The 21,354-nt window shown below is 37.8% G+C and overlaps 1 protein-coding gene across 3 annotated transcripts in view; it reads right to left on the bottom strand.

Annotated features, from left to right (window-relative positions):
- Positions 1–4,535: 4,535 nt before the first annotated feature.
- LOC145986622 (putative fatty acyl-CoA reductase CG5065) overlaps positions 4,536–21,354 on the bottom strand; it is a 134,660-nt gene continuing 117,841 nt past the window's right edge. For all 3 annotated transcript variants that reach the window (XM_083120850.1, XM_083120851.1, XM_083120853.1), the window contains exons 8-9: positions 19,838–20,095; positions 4,536–8,102 (exon numbers count right to left, since the gene is read on the bottom strand). In XM_083120850.1, the coding sequence (XP_082976976.1) occupies positions 7,955–8,102; positions 19,838–20,095 (406 nt within the window). In that variant the 3' untranslated portion in view covers positions 4,536–7,954. The remainder of the gene's footprint in view (positions 8,103–19,837; positions 20,096–21,354) is intronic.

The raw sequence follows: 21,354 nt of genomic DNA, 5'->3' as shown, positions 1-21,354 counted from the left end.
AAGATTGGATTTCATGTTAGGAAGTTGTCCGAGCGGCCGGTGTGGAACGGGAGTTTGAGTTGGAATGGTGACGTAATGGAGGGAAGGTGGGTCAGCGAAAGAGGGGAAATATCCATCACGACTTCTCAAACTGTAATTGTTTGCCAGTGCTGGCTGTGCAACTGAACGTGTTTTATCGATTTTATAAGACCCCGGTTCTAAGAGGTCACTTGGGAAATGGGGGAACTTTTTTAAAATTGGATTTTTAACTGGTTGTTTTTAGACAGGAATGTTGTCAGGGATTGTTTCAAGTGTTTCATAACCAATACCTTTAACCTAATCCCTTTTTTAACACTTTGTGATGCGGCATTATGATTAGTGCCTAAAAAGTATATGAACATGATGAAGGGGGCAGTTGTACCCTGAAAAGTTGTTTTTAAATCTTCATACTCACTCATGTAAGTAATTTCAAAATTTTATACTAATTTAGTATTGCTTATACAAAATTATGAGTGCAATATACGTACAATTGACTAGGTTAGCTACTGTCAAGAGTTGACTGCTCTCGCTCGCTCCAGCAGCAGCCCAAAGACGGTGGTCACAGGCTTGCTACCGCTCGCTGAGGAACATCGGTGGTTATCCTACAGACAGAAGGGTGGGGGGGGGGGGAGGTTTGCAAGGATCGGCGAGAGCCAAGGAACAAGCAAGACTTTCCTCAATCAGTGATGTCAATCCCAGCAAAATGGTACTAAACCAAACAGAGTTTGATCTTTGTTGACACTTAGCACCCTGCTTTTGGTATAATGGTAAAATGTAGCATAATCTGCAAATGCCAGTCCCTGGGAGAGGGAAATCAAAGGCATATGATTTCAGGAAATAAAAATAAAATTATGTCCAAATCTAATTTCTGCTTCACCAGCGGACATGTTTCAAACGGAAGAGAGTATCCGACCCAGCGGCATGCTTTTTTACAACCATGCCACAATCCATCCTCTACCTTTTCTTCATCCTGCCCCATTTAGTTCCTCAGGAGATTTTATGGTAGGAAATTGTAAGAAAGTTTGGGGTAAACAATTTTCTGAAACCTTTATAAGTTCTATGTTGAACCCATGTCGTTTGTTGCACCATTTTAAACAATTTTGGGGGGGAAATTTACACTATTACATATCTGTTAATAATATGTAATGCAAGTTCAAAACTCTAGAAAAGTAGATGCAGAATTACAGTTATCTGAAAAAAATAATTAATTAATAATAAATCCTAGCACAATTTAGAAGCATTTAACATAATTCCAGAGTTTAAGCAGCACTTTTTATTATCGTCTATCCACACGACGACAGGGAGGGGGAAAATCGAAATTCTAGCAAAATCTGAAATTTCGTTAATGTTTTTATAGGTTCACATTTAAATATTTCATAGTTCAAAGTGAGGACAAAGGGTCCCTTGCCATACCTTTAGCATGGGCCTGCAGCTAATATTCTAAATACAATGGATAGTACAAGCAATATGTGTGAATGTAATTGATCTCATTTTTCTATCCTTCCTCTGTTCACCATAATTTCTTCCTACACTGAAAAACCACGAGTCGCCACTGGATCAGATGAGAGTGAGACCAGCAGTTGGTAAAACATCACATTTCTGCTGATTTTCACTAATCATGACAATGGGGATGAATGTTGATAACATGAAGTGCACAAACCCATACAGCACAAATCTCCAAGAAACATCCAGATCAGATCCATGGATATTGTGGATATCCAATCCATGTCCCATGGATATCAATTTCTGGATATCCATGGGACATCCCATCCTGGATATCCATAGAATCTCCCATTTTGGATGTCCTGGATATTTATGGGATATGTGGTATTATGTCCAAGTGTTAATAAAAATTTGCCTTAAATGTTTTGATATTCGTGTAGAGATTCATTCATAGTATCTAGTCTCAAGTTAATTATGTTAGGACTCAAATTCTGTGATGCAATACTAAAACATAATATATATCCCAAAGGAATTGCATCGTCCGTACGCCCATTGTCTTTTCAGCGAGTCAGGCCAGCCGAAACTTTCTTTGCCACGAGGCTTTCTTTGTGCCTCGAACACAGTGCCCGATGCAAATTTGCATTGAGGACGTTAACTTGATTAGCTGTGGTAGTGAAGAATAAGCTCTGTATACTCTGCTTATCGTTGATACGCAAGTGAATACAAAGCATTTTTGGGATATGTAGGGGTGGGTGGGTGGGTGTGGGTGTGTGTGTGTGTGTGTGTGTGTGTGTGTGTGTGTGTGTGTGTGTGTGTGTGTGTGTGTGTGTGTGTGTGTGTGTGTGTGTGTGTGTGTGTGTGTGTGAGTGAGTGAGTGAGTGAGTGTGAGTGAGTGAGTGAGTGAGTGAGTGAGTGAGTGTGAGTGAGAGAGAGAGAGAGAGAGAGAGAGAGAGTGAGAGTGAGTGAGTGAGCGAGCGGTAGAGAGAGTGGAGTACTTGTTATAAGTATGCAGTCCAGGAATATTCTTTTCATATCCAAAGTCTGTGCAGAAATATAAGAATAATGTCCAGATTAGGTACAATTTTAGTCTGAAATATATCCTTATGCACAATTAAATAAAAACATCCAGATAATGTCCCTATCACGTGAACCCATGCCCGAAACATGTCCAATAGTCATCCATAGAATGTCCAAAACATGTTCAAAAATGATCCACAGAATGTCCAAAACATATCCTTCCTGGATATCCTATGAATGTCTTCTTTACGGACATATGGATATCCAGGGGATGTCATATGGATGTCTACTGGACATTCCAGGACATCCTAGGGATATCCAGAATTTCGGAACAAATATCCAGAAGACGTCCATTAGATGTCTCCTAGTTATGTGTGTGCTGTATGGGAAGGGACATTCACCAACACACATCGATGACACAACGCAAGGCTCACAGAGAATTATACTGGCCATGGGTCAAGGTGCCAAAGTCTGCAAAACTTCAATTACTGGGGTGTAATTCGTGGATGTGAAGTTGACTTTTAGGTGCCTACTCAAAAAGTAACCCTGGATGAATGATGAATCGATGCTACAGATGAGAGAATGACCATTGCACATGTTTTAAACCTGGATCCTCAGGTGGTAGTGTGCATGTTGGCACTCAATCTTTAATGCAAGTATTACTCTCAGCATTTCATTCCCTAATACAGTAAGAAATGTCAAGTCATTGTACGAGGCGCATGTCAAAAAAAAAGGGCCAATAATTTTTTACTCGAGGTTAGCGACACGTTTGAAGTTGAGCATGCGCAGGAGCATGCCCTAGTATTCTGTGCTTGCAACAGAGAGAATCGTCAGGGGGGAGGGGGTTTCTGTACATGCGAGTAGCAGTAAGGTGAAATGGCTGCCGTAATACAAAATTCTGCCAAACGTGAACTGAGATCTGTCATACGATTTCTGAATGCCAAAGGACAGAATGCAGCTGATATCCATCGGGAATTGTGTGCCATTTATGGACCGACAGTGATGAGTGAAGGGAAGGTCAGGCAATGGTGCAGAGTGTTTCGGGAAGGGTGTTCAAATGTTCATGACGATGAGCGTAGCGGAAGGCCCAGTGTGCAGACGGACGATCTGGTGGAATGCTTTAACGAGAAAGTGCGTTCCAATCGCCGGTTCACAATATCTGAAATCGCCAAAGATTTTCTAGAAGTGTGTGCAAAAACAGTGCATCGAATTGTGACAGACAACCTGGGGTATCACAAATTGTGTGCGAGGTGGGTACCAAAAATGCTGACAGACGCTCACAAAGAGCAAAGGAAGACAGCTGCACGTGATTTTTTGACCCGCTGGGGGGAGGATGGGGATGACCTCTTTTCGCACACAGTGATGGGGGATGAAACGTGGATATCGTACACCACTGGGGAGTTGAGACAGCAGTCAATGCAATGGCGGCACTCTGGTTCTCCTAAAGCGAAGAAATTCAAAGAAACATCATCAGTTCACAAAATCATGACAACCGTGTTTTGGGACCAAAAGGGTGTGATTTTTGTGGAATTCTTGGAAACAGGACGAACAATTACAGCAGAGGTGTATTGCAAAACACTGAATAATCTGCGACGTGCCATCCAAAATCGTCGGAGAGGAATGCTATGCTCTGGAATTTTTCTGATCCATCACAACGCCTGCCCACACACAGCTGCTCGTACTGTTGAGACAATTGAAAGATTTTGATGGGAACTATTCAATCATACCCCTTACAGCCCCGACCTTGCCCCCAGCGATTTCTCTTTCTCACCTCAAAAAGTGGCTTGCATCGAAGCGTTTCAACGACAGTGATGTGATCAAGACATCAGTTCTGGACTGGCTGCACTTTCAGGTGGCAGATTTTTATGCAGAGCTTGTGCCACACTATCAGAAATGTCTGAAGGTTAATGGTGACTAGCCAAGGTATGTACTTGTTTAACAATCACAATAAATTTCTTCTACCATTTTCTTGTTTTTTTAAAAAATATCGGCCCTTTTTTGACATGCGCCTCGTAAAAATCAATATGACAACAACAGATTTTAAGAAAACAACAATATCAAAATAAAAATAACATTTATTGTAACAAAACAAAACACAATCAGCTATATACATATTTATAATTAGGGAAACACACAAGTTATTGAACAAACTAGACGATGCATGTTTATCATTTACATAAAAAGGTGATTTCATCCATGCATTGACATATCATGAATAGATAATATTCTCCCCTTGTTGCACCAAACTAACAAAGTAAGACATCAAGAGAGACCAATTGCATTTCCTAATTGATAAAAAGACTGAATAGTTCACTCCTTACCTACTTGAGACTAATTCATAAGCAATTATATATGCGGTAGATTTCATGGTGCATGAAGAAATAGTGAGAGCACATCCACAACCACATTGCTACTGTATTCAACCAAGTAGTCATCACCGAGTTAGGTTCTAGTTAGTCTCATTTTCAGAAGATATTATTTATTACCCTGAAAGGCTGTGAATTTTGATAGCTACATAGTGGAGGCAGGCTCATAATGTTTATCTATATGGGAAACAAATGTAACATCATGATAACATGTACCACAACTTCAACAATAACTAGGACTTGTCTCGACAAAAGAAAAGTGAAAAAAAAAATGGTTATTTTACAAACACCCTGTGTGCAACATTCCTGCCATGTAAATATGTTTCCCTGTGATGTAATGCCAATAGAATCTTGTCTCTGGTGTAGACACATTTGTATCATGTTCCTGTAGAAGAAATTACATATAAATCCTCCTTCCTGTAAAATGTCAACAGGAAAACTGATTTCTAGTATAAAGTTACATGTTCATCTTATCCAAAAAACACACTTTTTAAAAAAGATGCATATTATATATACATGTGTGATGATCTTGTGATGTTATGTTGCAGGTTTCACATTTTCTTGCATTTAACATTTCTAGTCCCAGTACATAAAATACTAGGAATATATTTGGGAATTAAAAATTTCCCAAATTTTAAGTTCTTCATACACATTAAGAACCTATAATCGAAATTCAACTACATTTATTCCATTCTTATTATTTCCATAGTTTCCATCTCAGGTAAGTCAAACAATGCTAAGTGTACATATTCTAAGTTGTAACTGAAATAATCCTCAATTTCATTCTTGTTCACAAAAAACTATACATGTATTTCTCAAGTTTTCTTAAAATTATTTCACAAGATCATATTGGAGCATTGAATGTATGCTATATTAACAAGCCAACAATAATTAATGTGTAAAGAATTATTTCATAGCAAAATTTGAATTGTAGTTATCAATGCATCAATTGCTCATGTCATTTTCAGTATACTATTATGGACTGTGATGTCTCTAAGTCATAATATTATTCAAATATTATTTTAATTCTTAAATATTTTTTTTTTCGTTTATTTCCTTAGACTTTTGTGAGACACATTAAATAACAACAACCCATATTAATGAAAGCTACTAAAGAATAAAGTACATTGTGTACTACATGATCATTAAAAATTTTCTTTCAAAGAAAATTCTTGTGCATATAATTTCCCAATTATGTCTTAACGTTCAACCAGAAACGCTTAGAGGTCGTTCTCTAGGTATTAAAAAAACTCAAATTATTGTTGGGCAAAGCCAACACTAATACAAGAAGTTTCACCACAGTATAAATAGCATAACATGTGCCTTTCATAAGTTCTCCCATTCTGTACCTGTGAGGAAAGCATGCCAATGATACAAACAAGAAATGTTTTCCCCATACAGACTTATACGTGTTAATGTATCCTAATTCATGAAATCCAAAATGTTGGAAAGAATTTGATCTTCACAAAATTTGAGATGTTAGAAAAAACTAACGAACATGCTATAAACTAATGAAAGGGTTTACCTTATTGATGTATAAATAATACGTTCTAGAATAATCACAACACATGATTTTGTGTAATGTTCACCTTCAATAAAATGGTGGAAATTATAAACATATTCTACTAACTACAGAGACAGTAACATGGATTATACCACCAACGGTATTTTCAAGCTAAAATATTTGTAAAAAAAAATAATAAAGACATATACTGCACCAAACAATAAAAAGACACACTATTCATCCCTTTAAATATCCATCTCTGAGAGCAATGTGGAAATGGCTAAAAAGCAATTGTTTTTTTCATAACACAAAATGACAAGTAGGTTACCAACAATAGAGAAACACAACATGACTTTTACAGAAAAGAAATATTTACATTGAAATAATCAAACTTAACATTAAAAAAGTAACCCATTCATAGCAGTTCATCATACACAGTATCACAAACAACTCAAGTCTGTACACTTTTACAATGTACAGTTTTGTTTCTTCTAAACAAGAAACTAAAAAATAAAAGTTATTCTATTAGTGATAACAAAACTATTCTTAACTAATTGGCATACACAAATTAATTAAGAATACCCACCTACCGAATCATTAAAAAAATAATTAGTTCTGGCAAATAAATATGAATTTAACATTCTTTATTTACAAATAAGAATTCTGTTTATTCTTGAAAAAAAAAGGATATTTCACACTTCATTCCTTTGTCTTGTTTAATGTAAGGGGAAAATACTACAACAACATAAAGCAGTAAAATCACACGTTCCAATAGAACTTTTTGTACATCCAACTTTACAGATTTCATGTGTGATCGTGTGAACCTTCAAGACTGGAATGATGGAATCGGATGGTGATTACAATGTTGAATACAGTGTCTAATACGGAACATCTTTCAAATGGTGTTCTTTACACACTTGCTGAGATAATCTACAAGCAATCATCGGAGTCGAAAAATTATGCACTAGTACACCGAATATACGAGTGGATGTACTGCATCATCAGACAAGAAGCACAGTACTGACTGGGACAAGTATTTGTGTTGACACTTGATATTGCAGAATTTACACAAAGTTTCTCAACATATTATATATTTACATTCAATTTTCTTTATATCTAATAATAGACTTGACTAATATATATTATTTATATATATATTAATTTATATACTTCATTGCATTGTTTGATTTATGAAAAAGCAGTAAAATGACTTATGCAGAATTTTTGGCTATGCTTTGCAAGCGGCTAAAGAATATACAAAATTATTATCTACACTCATTTTTCTTCAGCTAAACAATCATGCGGGTACACACTCACACATGCTTGTGCATACATAGCTCTCCTTCTACTCCTCATGTGCATGCATGTATGCACAGCACACGCTCACTCTCACACACACACACACACACACACTAAAATCATGCATGCGAAATCCATACGCATGTCAATTATATCCACATATAATAGTCACTTGTCCATGAAAGAACATGTAAGATGCATGACTTTACAATTACTTTCTTCCTATGCCATCTCTACAAAGTCAACAATCAAAATTGGCAGCTAGCACGTTACATTATTTTTTGCTCTCCTAATTCTTCCAGATTCTTTAAACATGAGGTATCATTCGAGCAATTCGGACTATCAAACCAAACATCAAGTACCACAGATTGCGTGCGCTCTGAGACTTCAACATCAATGCTCTCCAGAACACGATTACCACCAGCACTTGTGTGATGCGATGAACCCAAAACATTCTGCAAGAGAATTCATCAATATTTCTTTAGTAATATGTCTTCAAACAGCAGTGTGGTTTGATAAATAATCACCCTGATTTAATTTCCCACATTACGGAGACATGATATTGTGTGTGCAGTATGATACATACCTGTGCACTACAACTAGAAAATTGAAATCCAGTGTCTTATTTACTTTAGTTTTTCTGAGCTAAGTGTGTGAGGAAGTAACATCCTGTCCAAAGGTGCGAGAGTTATTCAAGACAATGTCCAAGTTCACACATCTGATTGCTGCAAAAAGGCAAACTGCCATGAACTATGGCAACATCCAGCCTACTCACCTGATCTTGCACCATCAGACTTTCTCCGGCTTCCTTGCCTCAAATAGGTAGGCCCTGGCCCTCACAGGTTGTTGCACCACTGGTTATTATTTATTATTATCCAGTGATAAGAGAAATGTGTAAATCTGCATATCTAGGGTTAGCACTTCAGGGTGATTTTTATAAACCCACTTTTGTGTCAAATCATAAACACAAAAAGTCACATATTCAACATATACTATACAGATTTCACTTAACCCTTTGAATCAGATTATACAAACGAGAACTTTATGAATCATTACCTGTTGAAAAATAATCAATGTGCTGTTGACAATAATAATAATAATTCTTTATTTCCATGACCCATGTCCATAGGTTATGGAAATAGTCATATAATAATACATACAGTAATAAAATAATAATACAATTTTAGACAAGAATTACAGTAATGATTTTAAGAACTACTACATGAAGGAAATCCAAATACAGTAATAAAATATTAAAGTTATAGACAAGAATTACAGTAATGATTTGAAGAATTTCTACATGAAAGAAATCCAAATAAAGGAAGAATACACTATAGGAATAAAATTACATATAATATTTAAAGCAAGCACAATAATAAGCGAAGAAAATTTTATAATGTAAAATGAAATGTAAATGTAAATATGTAACTTTATAAAACATGGAAGAAAGTTGAAGAATGCAAAATATATAAAGAACAGATTAATGATCATTTAGGCACAATAATAGCATATAGTGAATAATTCGTATATGATAATATAAATGGTATAATAACCTTTTCTGTACAATCGAACTCTCTTTGTTGACAATTTATATAATTATAAATATTTACAAATTTAGAAATTCATTTATTGAATAAAAACAATGTCGTAATAAGAATTTTGATAATTCCTTCTTAAATTGGGTAGTTGATTCCATTGTTTTCATGTGATCAGGTAATTTATTATACAGGTGGATAGTGAACAATAATTAAAGTTTGTAGAGAGATGCAAAAAACTAAGACCTATCTGAGGGGGAAAACTGCTTGAGATACCTCTGCAAACTACTACTGCACTGACTTAAGCAAACTCAAAAATTTGAGAGAAGATGATGAACAGTTTATGCAAGAGACACTCATGCCATCATAACTGAAGATTCTTTATTTTTTCAGGTCTTCTATCTCCCAAAAATATGAGCAATTAATGTTCTAATGCATTGCTGTACTTAATATAAAAAACTAAAAGTAAAAGGATTGTGTTCCCCTGTGCTTTGCACCACGCCATGAAGGAGTATAGGGGGTGTGGAGTTAGGGTCCCACACTTGCTTGATCATGGACAAATATGGGGGTGATGTGATCAGCACCATGCCCCTGGCCATCTTAAACCCCTAGTTTCCTCCAGGTACCCACTTTATGCAACACTGGGTGGGCCCCGAATCTGCTTGAACAGGTGGAAAAAATCCTGGTAATCCCCTGCCGAGGATCTAACCTGGGTCTATTGCATGATAGTCAGACGCTGTAACGACTGAGCTGCCATAAATATAAACTTATTTATATATGCCCACAGCATATATTAATGTATTTCCCCTACATATTCTCTTTGTACTTCACTGGAAACCAATATAAAATTTTTACTTACAAAGCTTACAATCATTTTCTGAAACCATGTTCATGACCTCCGTCGCTTTTGTTTTCACAGATTCTATGGTCTTAAATCTGGTTCCTTTCAGTGTTGATTTGATCTTTGGGAATAAATAAAGTCGCATGGAGCGAGATCCAGTGAATAGGATGGATGTTCTAACACTGGGATCGCATACTTAGCCAATAAAGCCTTGACTGACAATGCCGTGTGGGCAGAAACATTGTCCCGATGAAGAATCCATGACTTGCTTTTCTGCAAATCAGGTTGTCGTCTTCTTACTCGCCCACGTAGGGCGTCAGCATCGTAATGAAATATTGTTGGTTGACAGTTTGACCTTCAGGTACACAATTCGAATCAATTCACCGACATTTGCAATGTTTGATTCCGTTTTTGAAGTGCAAGACCGTCCAGGATGCTTGTCGATCGCCATCACTTCTCGTTCCTCTCTAAACCTTTGAAACCACTCAAACACATGAGTGCGTGATAAACACACATCTCCGTACACTTCCTTCAACAAACCATAAGTTTCTGTGGTGGATTTTCCAAGTTTGATAAGCTGTTCCATTTTCACACTTAATTTTTTTTTTGACGAAGCACAGATGTACGGTTCACTTCGTCCACAAGCTACAGAAGAACTGAGCACCGCGCATCCTAGGCAATCACACAGCCGATAGGCAAGACATCACATTATACACCCATGCACCGCTTATCCTTGATGTGCTTGCCGTTTGTCGATAGCAACATCAATCCGGTTTTTTTCTAGCCACACCTCGTAGGTTGGGCCAACGGTGAAAGATGTGTTGGGAATTGTTTATGGTTTCTCACTTTTGCTGTAGTAGAACAAGAACATTCTTACAGGTATTATTGTGTAGGTGGTTAAACAATGTTATGTGCAGATTAAATTCCATGAAAGGTGGAAAACTAAGTAAACTCTAGAAGGTTTTCGTGCTACCACTTGAAGGTACAGTGCCTTCAAAACAATGATAACTTGAACTATTGTTTACATTTGGCCTCACAATAAATTAATTATATATCAGAAAACAAACCTATCCATTCTTTAGTTTTCAGTACGTTGGACCAATGTAGTAAAACCATACGTTGGCCTAACATAAAAACCACACGTTGGCCCAACGTTGGAACCATGGCCAAAATTACTATTGGCCAATGGTATGTTTTTGCGTTGGGCCAACCCTTGGCCAACCATTTTTAGTACGGTTGGCCCAACGTTGGGCCAACCAGAATTGGTTACTTGGGAACTAATTTGTCAAATGAACATAACTTTGTGACGTAAATGTGAACTGTGCAAGCATGAAATTATTGTTCTAATGCACTAATCTTCCTTCATGTGATGAACTAATGGATAAAGATTGCTTGACAGATGTACATAACTTTATGATGTAAACGTGGATTCGCCAATCATGAAATTTATGTTAATGTACTAACCTTTTGGTGATGAGCTAATGGCAGTATATTTAAAATTGTAATTTCTCAGTATGGAAATATTTGTTAACCTAAAAGAATATGCCTACTCTATTTGTATATTTCACAAAACTCAACTATATATTAATATTTTCAGATTATTTATATGTAATATCACAGAATATTGTGTCACAAAATTACTAAAAACAGGGGTTCGAGGCTAAGAGCATGAGTATAAATACCCTGGTAAATTGAGGGGTTTTCAGTTTAATTTTATTCACATAGCCTGGATTCTAGACAATTTGGGATTCTTGATACTGGGAGCTTTTCTGGGTTACGTCGATATGTTTGGATTCTCAACACTATCGTTACATCCTAACTTCAGGCTTTGATACAGGGTGGTTATCTAGGCTAGGTCGATGTGTTGGGATTCTTGACACTATCGTAAGTCCTAACTTAGGAGTTGCCAGGCATCAGTCCCCAAGATTGCCCGACACTACCAGCCTGGATTTTTTCCTGTGGGGGTTACTGAAGGACAGGGTGTATGCAAACAAACCAAACATGTTACAAGCTTTAAAGGACAACATTTAGGCTGAAATCGGGAAAATCACCGGACAAACACTGCGGTGAGTCTCTGCAAATATGCAAACGCGGGTGGAGGCGTGCCTTCTTGAAAACTGTGGAAACTTTTTTAACACATGCTCTGATCACAATCAACAGCATACTATCCTTGTTACATCAATTATAAATTACGTTAATATCTACACTATGTTGCCATTCGTAACCGGACACCCCACCAGTATGTTAATCCGGTCGCAGCACCACATCAGTATCATGTAGGGCCACCTTTCGCCGCAATGATGTCCGCAACCCTTCGAGGAAGACTTTCCACCAATTTGCGATACGTGTGGACGGGAATCTTGCCCCATTCCTCCTGCAAAGCGGCAAACAGCTCAGTGGTGTTTTTTGGTTGGCATGGCCTGGCTCTCAAGCTGCGCTCCAACTCGTCCCAAAGGTGTTCAATGGGGTTGATATCTGGACTTTGGGTTGGCCAATCAAGTTTTTGCACACCCATGTCCTCAAACTACATGTTGATAATGCCTGCCGTATGACATGGAGCATTGTCATGCTGAAACAGGTATGGGCCAATACTGAATTGTTCCCACAATGTCGGTAGCGCAGAATTGTCCAGAACTTTTTGGTACGCATCGGCATTATTGTTTCCCCGAACTGAAACAAGAGGACCAATACCATACCACGAAAAGCAGGACCACACCATGATGCCACCTCCGCTGAATTTCACTATGGGTACGATACAGTCCTGTAAACAGCGTTCACCGGGCACACCCACACACGTCCATCGGACCGCCACATCTGGTAGCGCAATTCATCACTCCATAGGATGGATTTCCATTGTTCGAATGGCAGCATTCCTTGCACCACTGTAACCAACGGGTCGCATTGTGAGCTGTGATATGCGGCTTGTGAACTGCTGCGTGACCATGAAAACCAAGTGCGACAATCTCCCGGCGGACAGTACGATCACTTGCAGCACTACTGGAAGCCGATCGAAACTCCTGTGCCACCATCTGTAATGATGCCTTCCGGTTTGACTCCACCACACGTTTCAAGCATCGACGGTCACGATCTGTTAATATTTTCAGTTTACTGGGTCTCGGTCAGCTTGTCATGACCCCCTCTCACTTCCACTTCACGATACCATCACTCACTGTCGACCGGTGTATCTGAAATTTGTTGGAAAAATCACGGGTCGAATGCCCAAACCTGTGGACTCCAATGATCATCCATCCCTCTTTCCACCTCACTCAGTTTGCGTCGTCTGTCCATATTGACTGCTGTAGCTGGTATGAGTGTATTCTCAACCGGCAACGCCTTTTATGGGTTGTATGACGTGTAAAGACGATCCCAAGCACTTTTTGATGGTGTCCAGTGACGAATGGCAATATAGTGTATATGGTATATTTTATATTACAGCTTATTTTGTCAGGCCGGTTCTTAAGAATCACCTTGTATTATCTTCAAAGTATTAATTTACATCCAAATTTAACTACTTTAAAGTACCCCAGCTCTAGTCCTCATGATCTTGTCATTCGGATGTATTCAACCCTGAGGAAATAATAAACGCTTGCAGTAAAATTTATCCAGTGGTTAAACTTTCCTAACCACCTACCCTGAAGAGAGGTTTCAGTGTAGGCCATTAGAGTCTTCATGTTCCTGACTACAGGAGTAGAGGGATTGAGAGTTGCAAGGAATGTTAACAAATAGGATATGATAAAACAAAATACCATATTCGCCACAAAATAAGCTGCACTTCTATTCAAATTTGAACCTTGGCTTTTATGACATTTAGTCATTGAATGCTGTTTAAAAAATGGAAGTTATTTTTCATTTTTAAATAATGCAACAATACAGCTAGCATCTGTACATGAAACTGGCAGCATTCTAATGACATAATAATGCAATACTTAATTTTGGTGTTAAGATTGTGTTCATTGTTTCATATGAAAATACCAGTAACATGTTGTTCTAACAATCCACAGCATGTTGTGAATGGGGCAGTGACGACAGTGAGTAGAGCAGTGAAAATGTGTTAGGTAAAAAAGAACACTGTGCTGCTATACTCTTATATTAAGATAAATATTTACGTACTACTGAAGTTAATAATGATTGATTGATTGATTAATTGATTGAATTCGATATTATGGGCACTTCAGCACATAGGCTATATTGGCCCGTTACTCAATACGGGGATATGCACCTTAACTGAAACAAAATTGAGGATAGATATCTAACAAATGTCACGTGCCAGTTTCGATGACACAATGAAAGTTGCAAGGAGAAATGGTTTCTCGGAATTGACGAGAGATGGCAGCACGCTATATAAAGAGGAGCAAAGGAAATTATAAAAAACTTAGAGCGGAGAAGAGGGATTATATATATTATAGTAAATTGAGAAATATATAAAAGAAGAGTTCAAATACTATAAAGAAATAAATAAAATGTTGTATATAGTAAAATAAAATAATTTAGAATATGGCCGCATATGAAACGTTTAGGAAAGTTATTAAGTAAGCGAACGAATTCAGAAACCTATCTCTTTTTATTTTTCTGATGAGGAGAACATCGTCAGTGTTTTGGTTGTTTGTCCCCGGTGGCGCTGTGTCAAATTAGACGCCCCGAAGCACTTTTCGGTTGCGCTCTTTATTAGTCGCACTGGGCCATTGGTAGCGCTTGTTATTAGCGATCCTGGTTATTCCCCTTTGGTCGTTAAATAGGAGGTGGCGCTATTGTCAGTTTAGTCGACCCTACTCTTTCTACAAGTATAGCTTGTATTGTTTGCCAAAGAAGCGGGGAAAGCGAGCGCATAAATAAGATTACGCTTTTTTTAAAAAAAAGAAAAAGAAAAAAAAGAAAAGATAACAAATTAAAAGAAAAAAAGAAGAAGAAGCCTTTTACATATTACAAAGAAGCCTTTTCGATTATCAAAGAAGAAGCAGCCTTTTTGATAATAAAAGAAGAAGAAGAAGCCTTTTCCATATTAAAAGAAGAAGCTGTTCTGATAATAAAAGAAGAAGAAGCCTTTTCCATATTAAAAGAAGAAGAAGCCTTTTTGATAATAAAAGAAGAAGAAGCCTTATGATAATCAAAGAAGAAGAAGCCTTGTTGATAGTCAAAGAAGAAGAAGCCTTTTCGATTATACATATATATATATTTTCTCTGTATTTTTGTATAGTCTCAGAATATAGATCCGCATTTAACTATATCCTCTTGGCTATAAAATGCTTTCTTATTTGGAATTCTCAAATAAAGAACCTATCCCCCTGAGATTAAGATATCTGTAGCCATGGTAAATAACATTTAAGTACGTACCCACAAGGGGCGTAGCACAAAAAAATAAAATATCTCTGTTAAAAATTTCCTTATTGAATTTTTAAAACTAATTCATTCATTCATTACGTAAGACGATCTAAAAACGATACTCACTGCGAGGTCTAAAATACTCTTACGTGGTAAAAAGTGATGCTGTAAAGGGGCACTCAGCGCACAGAAGGACAACTCAGCCCTACGGAGTTTTATACTGGCCGTAGGTCCAGACGCCAGAGCCTTGATGGCCTTCAATATTGAGTTACAGGGGTGTACTACGTGGAAGTGAGCTTGACGTTGGGTGCCTTACCGGAAAATAAATAAAGGGAAATTCTATAGTTACATATTGTTTTCAAAACACGAGATACACAAATTGCTACCAGTAATTTTTCTTTCCTCAATCTCTCTGATTATTGTGTTTTTCATTTCTCCCCTCGAACTTTAAAGGTGCAGCTTGGTATTGGCTTTCTTTCTTTTTTCCCCACTCGATTTTTTAGGATGCATTATTTTTTGGCCAATATGGTTTGTAAAAAATTCTCTCACTCCTGCTACATCTCATTCACTTCTCTCTCAGCTTGCCATTAACTCCTGGAACATATGATCACATCAGTCCTCATGTGGTTTGATCTCAGAAGTGCCTTGTGTATAAATAACACACTGTGCAACTAGTGCTCACCAGGCATACAAATTTACACATACATCATACACAAATATGTGATAATTCCATGTGTCTTGTGCGAAAAATCACTTTCTTCATCTATCAAGTTTGACCACTCACTATCACCATTTAGTGACAGAATGGCGAGTGTGTCAACAAAATCAATATGAAAATATACTAATTTTTGCAGAAGACACATGGAATTAATACATACTTTTGTAAGAAATGAATTCAACTCTGTTTGTGCTATGAATTTAAATAGGTTATACTTAGTTTCCCAAGGTGAACGGTGGCATCAATAAACAAAAATAATACAAAAACTTATTACACCATGCGATACATAAGTTCCCTAACAATTTGTTACATTCCTAGGAAGGGATGATGACCACCAAAATGTGATGTAAATGAGCCTGTGCGATCGCAGACCTGGCAATTCACCTATTACAGTGTCATCCTCTTCTCTGATCACTTCAACACCACATTTTAGTAGGCTTTCAAAACATTGAGGAGAAGAAGAAAATTATGGTTGAATACAGAGTTTACTCATGTATAATGTGCACTTTTTTCCAAAATTTTTGCTCCCCAAAACTGTGGTGTGTATTATGCATGGAATAATTCCAACAGCCAACATAAAACTGTATAGGGTCATTCCATGATTTTATGACACGTGCATTGATTTTTCATGCTATCATGTTATACATCATTGTAAAGATTAAATTCTGCAGTTTCTGAATATGGCAACAGTATTCCATTCAAGATGGCAACACTAATGTGAAAGGCGGTTCAAATAAGCTCATCACAAAATAAAGGAATGTTCTGATTTTAATGGTACTTTGGATCATAGAAAAGATAAGCAAAAAGAAAATAATAATTAAAATGTATTACTGGTCAAATAATATGACATATATTGAGTGTGCAAATGCCGTAATGGAATAAATCTTGTGCTGCTAACTGCTAGCTTGAGGGTTCTGAATGTGCCTTGTATAAAATTTACGTTAGTCACGGAAAAAGCATATTTTGAAGTTTTTTTTTAGAGAAAGTAAAGAAGGAATGAGCAAAACCACATATAAAAGTTTAAAGGTCATTTCCCATGATTTTTCACTTTGTAATGTAATGTTCTGCAACACCAAGAAAAGCTGTGCTGTTCTGGTGAAATTCGAGCCAGTGTTGCCACACAAAGGGAAATTTGCCTTTTTGCAAGGAAATTCGGATCGAATTTTAAGGGAAAAGGGAAATTCCATGAAAATAAGCACAACTTCAGGGAATACTTCAGTATTACTACAATTATATTAGGTTCCAGTCTCATATCTACAATAGTTTTGCTGTTTCTTATTTTCACTCCCTTCAGTATAAGTCTATATGTCTATACTACTACTACTATCACTACTACGTAATATTATATGATATCTTTAGACGAAGGGAAAAAATTGGAGAAAAGGTAAATTGTGGCCTTAGATTGTGGCAACACTGATTCGAGAATGCACCTCCTGTCACATGGGATGAGTACCAGCGGTATTTGTTGGGCAAGAAATAATAGAAAATAACTTCCTGAATGCTGCAAATACATATTATAATTTTGATCTTGCTTTCTACTATTACAGAATAAACAGATTAAAGAGTAAAAGCTTTGGAATGCTAAACACAGTGGAGGGGGAGGGTGGGAGGTGGCATGGGTTAGTGACTTATTGTTTACACAAGAGGATATTCTCCTCTTGGCCCACATAGCAACACTGAATAGGTATGATGTAATTAACTCTTGATTGGCATAGCAACAGCTTTATGACCTACAACTAAGGGCCGGTTTTTCAATGTCCTGTTAATCTTTCTGTTAACTAACTGCCAGTTGGAGATAACAGCCAGTCTTAACCAGCAACGGGTTTTTCAATGTGAAAAGTTAACTAACCCATAGTTCGTTCTTCAAAATAGTGTGTTGGCAATTCTGAAGCACGGAAATTACAGGAAATCGATCTGCATTCCATCTGTTAGTATAGTTTCAAACCGTGTCGACTGGCACACAGCCTGGCACTTGACAAAATATAGGATTATAACGTTAAGATGTACCAAGGTGAGTACTTTTTCTTCAATATTAGAATGGGCTATTGTGATCTAGGAGGCTACAGCACTTTAAGGGTTTAGCACCATGGTGCGTCCTAAGAAGAATCATGGCCATTGGTTACGAAACTTTGATAATGAGCATGTTTGAAGCAATTTGACATTGAAGATTCATTTGTTGCAAATGCACATTTTTAACAGATTAACCTTTAGAAGGCAGATGGTCGAGATTTCAACCACCATATGTATTACAGTTGAGGACGGATAGTCGATATATTAACCAGCAGCACGCAGCAGCAATTAACCTTTCATTTGTTCAAAATTACACATGATATTTCTTTCAGTTCTGTCTTTTTGTTCTTTAGTATACATACAAAGATATGACATACTCGAATTTTAATAAGTGCCGTTGAAAAAGTCCTTTGTTTCCCTTCATTGCCCCTATAATATTATGGGATATATTTATATAAATGGCTCTAACTTCTACACTACTGCATCTTATTGAAAAATATAAATTCTACATGAAAGAATGAGTAAAAGGCAACATTTTAAGGAAGATGTGGCAATTAAAGGTCCAAGGGGAAAGTAAGTGCAAAGGCCCGAAGATTGAAATTTTACATAATTACACAAAATTTCCGAATACCATAATTTCCGTTTTTCTTCTTCTTTTTCTTTCAAAACAGGCATTACATATCCTCATAGAGTAAAGGTAAAAAAAAGGTAAAGTGTTCCCCTGTGCTTAGCACCACGCCATGAAGGCGTATAGGGGGTGTGGCGGTAACGCCCCACACTTTCTTGATCCGGTCGTGAGTGGGGGTGATGTGATCAGCATCACGCCCCTGACCGCCTTTACCCCCCAGGGTTTCCCCCAGGTACCCATGTTATTCGACGCTGGGTGTGCGCCGGGGCTGCTTCCAACCTTAGAAAAGTTCCCGGATTTGAACCGGCCGGGGATCGAACCCGGGACCTTGAGCATGGTAGTCAGACACGTTACCGACTGAGCCACATATCCTCATAGAGTGGTCTTTCTTTTGTCATGCTTCCCTACAAATTTGTTCCATAAGCTGGCAACACTGTCACTATACAATGCCAAGAAGTATCAGTCTAATTTCAACGAAACTTTGCATGGTTGTAAGAATGTACCACCGCTACATACTACATTTTTTCATTCACTTCGGTCTATTGGGGGGGGGGGGGTTAATATCAATTTTCTTCTTCTAATTATTTATTTGGAGGCACAATGTATAAATTTTACCTCTGCTAAAAGCTTTGTCTTTAATAAAGAAAACAAAATCGACTTCATTTCATGACAACTCAAGGTACGATTTTTTTTATACTTTGCAGCAAGTTTGAAAAGCAACCGCTTGAAAAGTTTCCGTCCTCAGAGGCTTCCCAGGTGCACGAGGCTCCATCCGCTAAAGGTTAAAGAAACAAAACTACATCAAGTAAAAAAAGGTAAAAAAAGTAAAGTGTTCCCCTGTGCATAGCACCACGCCATGAAGGCGTATAGGGGGTGTGGGGGTAACGCCCCACACTTTCTTGATCCGGTCGTGAGTGGGGGTGATGTGATCAGCATCATGCCCCTGACCGCCTTTACCCCCCAGGGTTTCCCCCAGGTACCCATGTTATTCGACGCTGGGTAGGCGCCGGGGCCGCTTCCACCGTTAGAAAAGTTCCCGGATTTGAACCGGCCGGGGATCGAACCCGGGACCTTTAGCATGGTAGTCAGACGCGTTACCGACTGAGCCACCGCGGCCACAAACTACATCAAGTACTTACTTATAAAGATGCTTCCTTGACTTAGGCAGAGAACTAGGATGCTCCTTGAACATGAAATGTCTTATTCCAAGAATGTAATGCTCAATATAAGTTGGCCAGTGAATATCCTTCACATCAAATAAAAACGTCTGCTTGTCCTCGGTGCTCAAGACTTGGAACAGCTGCTGCACATTGTCACTGGTAAACCTCCATTGATGAGTGGTGAAATACTGAAGGCACTGAACAGCTTTGTGGAGCTTATTTTGTAAAGAAACCATCCTAAGGAGAAAAGAATATAAAACTTCTTAGTCAATTGCCCATAATACCACACTTGTCATTATGAGTAACAGTTGACTGGGGAACAGTGTCCCTTGTGTGTGTGTTGTTTCAGGAAATAAAACTCTGTTACATCATGCTAATTCATGAATCATTCAAGATTATTTTATATTTTTATTAACATCTGAAGTCCATATATGTCATGGACCATCGATAAAATTACAAGGACGTGTGAATAAACTAATTGATCGAGCCCGGGACCCCTTGATTACAAGGCGACGACGCATCCACTGTGCCATCGGGGAAACCAAATGGAGCATTGTCTTGTGGGACAGCCAGGTTCAATTTCCAGGGTGAGTGAATTAAGGTGGGAATTTTTCCAACCTACTCTGGGGATAAAATGTAAAAAGACAGTAACAGAATCCACAACACACATTTTACACAAAAATTATTTTTAATATGTGTTGTGGATTTAATCTGTGCATTTTCACAATTTTTTTTATTATTAAACATGTACTACATAATGGAAAGAACACAGGTTACCACACATTTTATTTCGAATATGTGCTGTGGATTTTGTCAAGTGTATTTTCCCCATTTCAATTTTTTTTAAATAAATATGATGAGTCCAACCAGGAATTTTCATTTTTCAGATTAACAGAACACATTTGGATGCATTTCTCGATGTAATCCCCTCTACACTAATGCACTTATATGCGCATTTTACTAGTACTCTGATACCAGCAGCATAGAAAGAGCCATGATCAGATTGCTTGCTTCAACCTCTTCGTCACTGCTAAAATACTGACCTCTGAGGTAATCCTTTAAGGTATAACCAGGTGAAAATCACTTGCAGTAAGGTAAGGATTGCAAGTGGGGGCAGAGGGGGGAAGGGGCAGCAACTCCCAGCAGAGTTCCCCTGTAGTGTGCAAAATTGTGTGGTTGACAGCATCTGGGTGTTCATTGTTTTGCAGAAACAGGATACCTGTAGTGATCGAACTAGGCTGTTGTTTCTTGTGAGTATTATGCACATCTTTGAAAACGTGACAGTATAGACACTCTTCTTTGCTGATTAAAGGCAGAGAGCTGTTTCGGTGTACAACATGCACCAACTTTACTGTAGATGTTCATGAGAGACGCAAGTTGGCAACATGTTAACAGTGATTCACTCTAAGAAGTTCACGTGTCATTTTTCCGTGCAGTGTTTGTTCGCGATCGATTTTGCCACCTATCTGATGAAGCTACCAGGTGGCGAAATCTAT

The sequence above is a fragment of the Lepisma saccharinum genome, chromosome 4, assembly GCF_977018435.1.
Source record: "Lepisma saccharinum chromosome 4, izLepSacc3.1, whole genome shotgun sequence".
Lineage (NCBI taxonomy): Eukaryota > Metazoa > Arthropoda > Insecta > Zygentoma > Lepismatidae > Lepisma > Lepisma saccharinum.
The sequence above is the reverse complement of the archived record's forward strand: the minus strand, read 5'-3'. Positions and strand labels throughout refer to the sequence as shown.